Source organism: Bison bison, unplaced genomic scaffold, assembly GCF_000754665.1.
Source record: "Bison bison bison isolate TAMUID 2011002044 unplaced genomic scaffold, Bison_UMD1.0 scf7180017864362, whole genome shotgun sequence".
Lineage (NCBI taxonomy): Eukaryota > Metazoa > Chordata > Mammalia > Artiodactyla > Bovidae > Bison > Bison bison.
In genome coordinates this window covers 2,323,914-2,334,530 of record NW_011494934.1, presented here as the reverse complement: position 1 = coordinate 2,334,530, position 10,617 = coordinate 2,323,914, and the positions used below count along the sequence as shown (strand labels likewise).

The window sequence follows — 10,617 nt, the reverse complement described above, 5'->3', positions numbered from 1 at the left end:
AGAGAGCCCTTGGACTGCAAGGAGATCCAACCAGTCCATTCTGAAGGAGATCATCCCTGGGATTTCTTTGGAAGGAATGATGCTAAAGCTGAAACTCCAGTCCTTTGGCCACCTCATGCGAAGAGTTGACTCATTGGAAAAGACTCTGATGCTGGGAGGGATTGGGGGCAGGAGGAGAAGGGGACTACAGAGGATGAGTTGGCTGGATGGCATCACTGACTCGATGGACGTGAGTCTGGGTGAACTCCGGCAGTTGGTGATGGACAGGGAGGCCTGGCGTGCTGCGATTCATGGGGTCGCAAAGAGTTGGACATGACTGAGCAACTGAACTGAACTGAATAGTGGATAAATTTGGTGAATGTTTCCAGACTATTTCTTAATAAGCAAATGAGAAAGCCAATTTATATAGTTACATACTTCTTGTATTCCCTTATGTTCTGTTTTCCTTTGTGCACTTTTTAGGGCTTCCTTTGATTTATCTCACTTTCAGCCGTCTAGTTCAGTTCAGTTCAGTTGCTCAGTCATGTCTGACTCTTTGCAACCACATGAATCTCAGCACGCCAGGCCTCCCTGTCCATCACCATCTCCCGGAGTTCACTCAGACTACATCCATCGAGTCGGTGATGCTATCCAGGCATCTCATCCTCTGTGGTCCCCTTTTCCTCCTGCCCCCAATCCCTCTCAGCATCAGAGTCTTTTCCAGTGAGTCAACTCTTCGCATGAGGTAGCCAAAGTACTAGAGTTTCAGCTTTAGCATCATTCCTTCCAAAGCCATCTAAGCCAAATAATTTTTACAAGAATCATATTCATTTTTTCTCATGACCCATGTATCTGATTCAAATTTAATCATACTCCCTCCTGGCTTGTATAGCCTCAGGATGAGATTACATCTGGTTGTTTACAGGTCATAACCCTAAGCACTTTCGAACTGTGTTATATTGATATTTTGAAACGTGTTTCTAGAATCCAGCCAGCAAAGATCCTGATATTATTATTGACAGAAGTATCAGGCTTTGGAAATCTTTGGGGAGAGGTTGAATTCTACACACAAGACTTGGTGTGTGTAAGACTCTTTGCCAAGTGTTCTCAGATTCATCTCAGTAACAAATTATAGCAACAATGTAGAGAAAGGTCTGGAACTCTGTAAACGTAAGGAGAGAAACTCATGCACCAAGATCATAAAGTTTTTGGAAAATTTTTTTTTCCTTTCTCTCCCAACCCCAGTCAAAGGAACAGGAAGACAGAAGGTGTTAAATAAGTCAAGTGTTTTTGTTTTAAAAAAAAAAAAATTGATCCCTTTATTTGGCTTTTTCTTAGCTAAGCTACTGCAATATTTTTTAAAAGGAGTTTGTTGTTTTTCTGTAGGTACAAGCCAATTATGATGTGGCACGCTATGAAAATATGTTCTCTGTGCTCTGGGTTCTGGAGCAACTTCTTCAAAAGGAAAACAAAGAAGACAACTCTTCAAAAACGGGGCATGAGGATCAAGAAATCAAGAAATTTCTTCAGAAGCATGACGAAACTGTTTTCAAACTCTCTGATGCATTTCCTTTATTTACTTTTTATTTGTGGAGACTGGGCATTCTCTTGAACTCAGTAGAAATAGGAACTGTTGAAAATGACTCACTACCTTAGCAGTTTACCAAATAAACAGAAGCATACTAAAGTTGAATATATGAAGATCTTGTGCTTAAATGTTTTCAAGAATATTTTTAAATGAGCATTTTATATGGATCCCTAAAGACAATCATTAATTTAATTTAATAATCCTAAACTGTGTATAAAAAGATTATGAGTCATATTTCTTTACTAAAATCAGCCAGTTTCAGTTGAGAATGCCCCCCCGCCCCCAGCTTAGTCCTCCGGAACTGTGTATTGCAATACATTTACTCAATGCAATCTAGCTCTGTTATTCTCTAAAATGGACCGTTAATTGTCTTTCTTATTAAAAAATTGCATTTTAAAAGATTTTCAAAAAGGCAACTCACTCCAGTGTTCTTGCCTGAAGAATCCCAGGGACGGGGGAGCCTGCCATCTATGGGGTCACACAGAGTCAGACACAACTGAAGTGACTTAGCAGCTTAGCAGGTGCTAAAAGGTAACAGAAGATGTCTTATGTTTTGTTACTTTATCAACAGAGCATTTAAAATAAGTGATTATAAATAAGACTGTTTTCAATTTTTTTTCTTAGTTTCACTCATTTTCTATTGTCTTAGATGGGGTTCATGCAGAAACAGAAAAGTTGTTAGCATTTGTAAAGCTAATGGCCTTTAATTTCATATAATCAACATATTTGTCAAGTCCTTTTGAAAATATTAGTCATTTAAAATGTTCCATTTGTTTTTCAACAAATGTTTGTTTTGATTCTGTCGATTATATAAAATATTCCTGTTACTGTTAAAATGTAGTTATTATATGTAATTAAGTCATTAAGTCATTTTCACAAATTCCAACATCGGTCTAGAAATATACTTTATATTTATTAAAAGTATATTTATACTTATTTAAAGTACTGGTTGGATTTCTCAGTTACACACTTTCATTGACATTAAGTCAGTTATTAAAATTATAACCAACTAACTTAATTAGCATACATTATATACTTTCGTGTAGTGCAATTTAGCAAATACAGCAAATACAAATTTGCTTTATCGATTATATGTGATATTGTTTCATAAGTTAATTACCTTTCCTGAATGTCATTGGTATTTTACAAAATCATTATTATTACCTGATACATATTTGTGGAGTTATTTCTATCTTTCTACAAAAAATAAAACCTTTTTTTTTTGTAATACTGAAACAAAATCTTATCAGTCAACTTTATTATATAACAAAGAACCACTAAGTCTTAATGGTATACAGCAATAAATGTTGCTTTCTCAGATGTCTGTGGGTCACGTGGGGGTCAGTTCATCTGTGCCTGCTGAAAACTCTGTGCCGTCAGCAGATCCCACCGGGTTAGACTCTGTGTTGTATACAGGGCTTTATTTTCGTCCGCATGTGCTTATTCTGGGTCCCATGTGGAAGGAGAGAGAAGCAACTGCTCAGGAAGATCTGCTATGGCAGTGGCAGGCAGGCGAGAGGAAAAGGGCTAGGCCCACATGTATGGACCAGGTACATCAAAGGGTCAAGCCCGGAGGAAAAGGACAGACAAGTACCCTCTACCTTGAGTAGGAAGATTTGCAAAGTTACATGGCAGTGGGCACTGGATCCACGAGAAGGTGGAGAATTAAGGCAAATAATTTGTTCCGCCTCACATACTAGTTGAACGTAAGAGGGGTATTTTAGATCCTAAATTAGAAGGAATTTATTTTAGTATTGAATTCCTGGGAACAACTCTGAAGATCTGTATAAATCCCATGACATCAGCCCATCCTCTTTCTTCCGTAATAATTAGAAGAGGTTGGTAAATACATAAGCAACAGCAGTGGCCCTTTGCCCACTGCAGTCAGCCAACATGATTATTACAGGCAAGAACCAAAATCTGACTCCCTGTTGGGATGTTTCTCTTACTTTAACCTTTGCTTCCTTTTGCTTTTGTTCAGTAAAAGGATACTGTGTGTACATAATGGCCTGCCTCAATGAACCCTGCCCTTCTATCTGAATATTAAACCAAAGTACCTTTGCTTCAGGAAACATTCTGACCCTGCCCACTTGTGGATGGCTATAGGAGGGAAGAAATTAACACATCCATTCCCTCTCTGAGGCTGGCCATTCTGGGAAACATCCTGACCCTGTCCACTTGTGGATGGCTACAGGAGGGAAGAAATTAACATATCCATTCCCTCTCTGAGTCTGGCCATTCCAGGAGGTATTTCCAAGACTTGTGACCTTTTTACTTTACTTCCGCACCCCGCTGTCTCTCTGACTCTAAAAAAGAATCTGACATCCAGACCCCAATAAGATCATTATGCTGAGACATTAATCTGCCATCTTCTCGGTCTGCCAGCTTTCCAAATAAAGTCATTATTCCTTTCCCCAACACCTCATCTCCAACTTACTGGCCTTTTCTGTGGCAAGCAGAGTGAGCTTAAACTCAGTAACATAATGACCCTAAGAATAATTCCAGTAGTCTTCACAGCTTCATGGTCTGAAAATTAGCCTAAAAAAGTATATTTATTACAAAAGAAAAGATTTTAGAGTCATCATCAATGTACAATATGGAGATACATTTGATTTCCATTTGGTATTGGGCTTCCCTGGTGGCTCAGTTGGTAAAGAGTCTGCCTGCAATGTGGGAGACCTGTGTTCAGTCACTGGGTTGGGAAGATCCCCTGGAGAAGGGAATGGTGACCCACTCCAGTATTCTTGCCTGGAGAATTCCATGCACAGAGGAGCCTGGTGGGTTACACTCCATGGGGTCAAAAAGAATTGGACATGACTGAGTGACTAACACTTTTCACTTTTATGTAAACACAACTTCAGTCATTTCTACAATACTTAATCCTTCATTATCCTGTGTTCCCGTCTGTAACACTGTTAATTGTGCAGTATATTTATTATTGAGGTCTAAATCTCTTGCTAGTGAAAAGAGGATCAAATGAGACACATACCTGTTTCAATAAAATGGTAAAAAAAAAAAAAAATAAATGCATGATGTAAGCTAGAATTAACAGTATTTAGGAATGTTGTAGCAATGAAGACTTGGCAGTCACCTTTGGCCAGCAATGAAATTGGATGTAGGATAGGATGGGAAATAAAGAGGACAGAGAAGACTACTAAAAATGGAGGGAATCATAAAAGTGTTAAGTGTTACACTCATATAGTATTTATTATATACAAAATACATATATTTATAATAAACAGATACACTGATCTAAGCATTTTATGTATACTTACTCATTTGATTCTCCCAACAACCCTATGTGAGAGGTAACGTTATTCTCTCCATTTTAGAGATGAGGAACTCAGACAAACCAGGAAGGAACCACTTGGGTTTTGCCCCCAGGAATTTTGTCTTTGCAGGCCACTCTCCTTAACAGCTGTCCTGGCAATTCATGAAACTCACAAATACCTTTCTAATTGTCATTAAAGCTTGATAAGCCTTCTAGGATGGTGGTTCATTGTTAGCTTATTTTGGATTCTTAAACCTGTACTGAGCAGCTGTCCTTCTCTGGATTGTAACATTTTACTATAGTCAAAGACTCCGTAGATGTGTTATAGAACATCTTTCAAGAAGAATGTTCTAAAAAACTGCAAATCTCTTTCTAAAGACAGAGTAGGTGCACCATCAGCATGCTGTGCTCAGCTCAGTGAGGAGAGAAAACACATCTGATTGTTTTGTTCTTGGACCTATAAAGAGATGCAGTTCTTTCACAAGTTACTGTACTTTTTAATCATGTTTGTTGCCGTCCTATAAATAAGGGCAGTATATTCCTAAAGAGGCAAACAAAAAAGCCTTTCACATTTCCAGATTTTTGTGTATATTTGCAGATCTTTTAAAATATTGACAGCTGTGATTTGTGAAAATGTGGTTTCATTTATTCAACAACTATTAGGCACCAACTTTGTGAAAATGAATTACTTAAAAAATAAGCATACTAAATTGTATCTTTTATCATACTTATAAAACAAATTTCTTTTAACAGTATAATAACCCAACAACATCAGTAGTTTGGTGAAGGAGATTATTAGGGATGATATTTACCTAATACTGAAAAATAGATAGGATTTTTATTATTTTTGAAAGTCAATTCATTATTTTAAAATTATTTATAGTATTGGTCAACACTAACTTTATCTGGCCAATAAATGGGCTACTTTTTTAAAAATTGTCTAAATACTATAGAATATGATTGATACATAGGAAATAACCTTGGTCTCTTGTCTTTCATTTAATATAAATGTGCCCTATGTTGTTTTAAGAGTCAACTACTAATAGGAAGCAAGACTTGGAAAAAAAAATTAGTCTAACATTAAAGACATCAAAATTGATTTTATAATGATACATGTTCTGAATTTGTAATATTTTGTTTTTATATTTTAATCTAATTTATGTTGTAGCTATTTAACCAGTGGTGAACTTCTGATGTATTTTAATCCATAGTTGTATTCCGTGTGTGTGTCACACACACGCATGCTCAGTCATATCCTATTTTTTAGGACCCCAGGATTACACTCTGCCAGGTTCTTCTTGTCCATGGAATTTTCTAGGAAAGACTACTAGAGTGGGTTATCATTTCCCTCTCATAGCGAATCCATTTTAGCATCAAGATTTACATAGATAACACTAACCTGAGTTATCTCCAGCATAAAGCGGTGGTTCTCAAATGTGGGCCCCAGGCCAGCAGCATCAGCAACACTTGAGAACCTATTAGGAATACAAGTTCTAGGGCCCCACACCAGACTTGCTTTAGGAACAGAAAGGCTAGGGGGAAGCCCCAAATTTGTAAAAACAGGAGGGCTTGTTACATACAAAATCATTCAGAAAGTAGAAATTCAGTCATCCCAAATTATTGAATTTTTAAACTTCCCTAGTGAGTGCCTTAAAATTCCAAAGGAGGATTTGGGAAAACTAAATTATTCATGATTTACTTAAAATAAGTAGCAGTTTTATAAACATCAACCTGAATAGCACTTTAAAAATGAACATCTTTACACTTAGCTTTTAGTTCCTTTACTAAAATAATTACTGTCTGTTGGTGGTATTTTTAAAAAAATTATATAATCTGAGTTTAAGAGATATAAACTAATAGCTTTCTGTATTAGTCTTAGTATGGAGTAAGAAGCAGGCAGAGATGCAGACAGGATGTTACTTGTAAGATGAGATATTAAGCATCCCAAATAGTATCAGAATATTTCTTTTATTCCAGGAGATCTGATTTTATACATACAATAAGCCTAGCTTAGTTATATGGTTCTGTTTCTCAACCCTGGAGTTGAAATTCTATCTTCTTTCACTCCTTCTGGAATATGGTGAGTTATAAATAAATAATTGGTAAACAATGGCCTGTTCTCAACTGTTGTGCTTAATTTATTTTCACCACTTTTTTGAGTATTTATCAAGTTACCGTAATCTCCAGAGTGACCCAAGGACAGCACCCCTGATGTGATGAGGGAACAGAACCGTCACCGCTTTGAGCTTTAACAACTTGCTAAGACATTTTCATGAATGATCAGTCGTTTCAGGAACACTCGAAACACCAGCACGGAAGAGGATATATTTGTTCTCTCTCTTTCAGACTCACACTCGACTTCAACATTCCTTCTGTAAAAAGAGATCCATACCTCTCGAAACTGTCTCATTTGATAAAACATACTTCATCGTCCTTAAGCGTTGAAAGCTAACTTGTATTGAGGACAGAGTGCAGTTTCTAGAGGACTCCAGAGCCAAGTCACTGTCCTGGGAGAGTAACCACGGTCCATTAACACGTGTGGTTTTTCCGTTTCCACAGTGGCACATGACCAAGAAGTTAGCTTGCCATAGCTGAGTAGGCATCTCATCAAGAAACTTGACAAAGTCTACAAAAGAGCTCCAGAGACTAGACAGAGAAAATACAAGAATTCTGATTATACCAAAAAGAAAAAAGCTAGAAGTAATTATAGAAATGTGAGAATGTCTCCAGCTCCAAATGAATGTATTGATATTATTTCCATGTGAAAAGTTAAAAATAATTTCTGAGGCTAGTATGAGCTTGGCTTATGACCTACTTTCCTTTTAAATATAGTCTCTTTCACACGTAACATCTAACCCATGTGCCTTTGCACCATCATTTATTAAGTCTGGTCATAATACTCAGCATTTAGTATGGTGTGTGCTAGACACTTCACTCAGTTCTTGACCTTTATTATTTTGCTTAATCCTTCTAACAACCTTATGAGATAAGTATTATCATGCCCAGTTGGATGAGGAAGCAAGCATAGAGCATGTAAGTAATTAGCTCATGGTCACAAGGCTGGAAACAAAAATCAGAGCCAAGATCCAAAGAGGCAATGAACAACTGAGTCAAGAGTCTGCACTCAAAATAGAGACACAGATGTGGAGAACAAACATGTGGACATCAAGGAGGGGAATGGGGTTGAAGTGAATTGGGAGGTGGAAATTGACATATATACGGCTGCTGCTGCTAAGTCGCTTCAGTCGTGTCCGACTCCGTGCGACCTCATAGACGACAGCCCACTAGGCTCCCCTGTCCCTGGGATTCTCCAGGCAAGAACACTGGAGTGGATTGCCATTTCCTTCTCCAATGCGTGAAAGTGAAGACGCTCAGTCGTATCCGACTCTTAGTGACCCCATGGACTGCAGCCTACCAGGTTCCTCCGTCCATGGGATTTTCCAGGCAAGAGTACTGAAGTGGGTTGCCACTGCCTTCTCCGACATATACACTACAATGTATAAAATAGATAACTAATGAGAACCTACTGGGAACTCTAGTCAGTGTTCTGTGGTGACCTAAATGGGAAGGAAATCCGAAAAAAAGAGGGATATATGTGCATGTATAACTGATTCGCTTTGCTATGCAGCAGAAACTAACACAACGTTGTAAAGCAACTAAACCTAATTAAAAAAAAAAAACACAAAAACAGCACTCTGAGCACTTAGCTACTTGTAGCTGCCACGTCCTAACTCTGCAAAAGTGAAAACTTAAGTGTTCAGAATAAAGTTACTCTGACAGTAAAACTCCAGTGTATCCTTTTTTTTAGAAATTCATTTTAGACACACCTACTCTTGCCTGCAAAATCCCACGGACGGAGGAACCTGGTGGGCTGCAGCCATGGGGTCGCAAAAAGTCGGACACAACTGAGCGACTTCGCTTTCACTTTACACTTTCATATGCATTGGAGAAGGAAATGGCAACCCACTCCAGTGTTCTTGCCTGGAGAATCCCAGGGACGGGGGAGCCTGGTGGGCTGCCGTCTATGGGGTCACACAGAGTCGGACATGACTGAAGTGACTTAGCAGCAGCAGCAGCAGCACATGTTTGTGACAATTACAGTGGTGGGAAATTTACACTCCATTAAGTAAAATAGGGATAATCGAAATAGCCCTTTGTATTTAGAAGAATAAAAGAACTTCAGTAAGACCTCAGAGATATCCAATTGGTGACATTTATGTAAATGAAATTGGAAAAGGAAATGGCAATCCACTCCAGTATTCTTGCCTAGAAAATTCCGTGGACAGGGAGCTGGTGGGCTTCAATCCGTGGGGTCGCAAAGAGTTGGACACAACTGAGCACACAGTATATTTAAATGAAATAGATAAAAGTACTTTTCTGTGATGTAAGCCAGTGTGAATAAGATTTTCTGAGGATAAAGGAAGTTAAATCTTTCAAAGTCTAAGGATCAAGATCAGACAACCGTATATGGATTACAGTTAATTCCTAAGTCTTAGACAGGGAAGGCATAATACATGTGAAGCACAGTCTCTCTATACTGGCTCTACAATCATGTTTTCCTGTTTTAAGTATAGAAAAATGTCTCTATTTCATGTTTGCAGTTTGTGGATATGATCCAGTTGACATTTCTAAACTATCTTATGAGGTAGAAAGAAACTGTCTTTATACCTCGTTACATCGAGGGAAAAAGACATAAAAAATAATTTAAAGCACGTCAGTGGCATGTTCCCCCCACAAGTTTAGGCAGCTCTTGTTGACTCATTTTTCTTTGATCTGGGAAAAGAGATGTAAGGACCTTGACTGGCCCTCAGCCCTGTCAATCAGCTCGCACTGCATCAGGTTTCTTCTGAGAGCTTTTCTGTTTTTCTCAGGTGAGACAGCAATGGGAAGGCAGAAGGGAAGGCACTGCAGATTCACAGATGAGAGGGGGAGGTGGGCTGTGGGGTGGATGGAAAGACAGAGAACAGAGGGGCCATCGATGACCCAGCCATCTCATAACTCGGGACAAGTTATTTAAAACTCTGAATTTCTCTCTGTAACGTAGAGCATCTGTGTTTCAGTTTTACAAGGGAGAGAATGAAGAGTATCTGTATTTCTGCTCAGGAAACATGTTTCTTCTGAATGTTTGCATAAATGATTAGACTAAAATTGTTCAGTGTAATACTCTTTATTAATAAATGTGACTGCCTAGCAGCAGTTTTGTCTCTTTCCTGTCTTCATGGAGGTCTTCCTATGATACGTACTTTTACACCAGTAACGAAGTCTAATACATGGAGTTAAAAGATAAGGCCTGGCTCTATCTTTTCATATAAATGAAAACACCATTTCTTCATTGTTAACTTTTTTTAAAGGACAATCTCACCATAGGATTGTTTGTGTGAATGAAATGAAATAACGTCTGTGAAAAGTACTTTGTGAACAGTAAAGTTAAAATACTAGCCCTAAGAAGCAGATGAGCTAAGACATATATAGTTTATAATGCACCAGGCCCTTTATATATATTTGTTCATTAAAGCCTCATAGCAACCATCTAAAACAGGTCAATACTATTACTTCTATTAGCCCCATTTTACAAATGAAGAAACAGACACACAGAGTTTAAGAACTTTCCAAAGTCACACAGAGTGTGACAGTATTAACAAACTTTATATTCCTATCTCTTTTTATTCCCTATGTTCCGCATAAATTCTAAGTGGACTCATAGCTGAGCCGTCATGAAACTCTCTGCCTGAATCTCTTCCAGTTATATTAATGATAATTAATAAATGTTAGCCATAAT

General features: G+C 38.0%; 1 protein-coding gene across 3 annotated transcripts in view; it reads left to right on the top strand.

Moving 5' to 3' along the window:
• The window catches only part of MEI4 (meiosis-specific 4 homolog (S. cerevisiae)), a 238,150-nt gene extending 236,139 nt beyond the window's left edge, over window positions 1-2,011 (top strand). For all 3 annotated transcript variants that reach the window (XM_010855249.1, XM_010855248.1, XM_010855247.1), the window contains one exon: window positions 1,366-2,011. In XM_010855249.1, the coding sequence (XP_010853551.1) occupies window positions 1,366-1,635 (270 nt within the window). In that variant the 3' untranslated portion in view covers window positions 1,636-2,011. The remainder of the gene's footprint in view (window positions 1-1,365) is intronic.
• The last annotated feature ends 8,606 nt before the right edge of the window (window positions 2,012-10,617 follow it).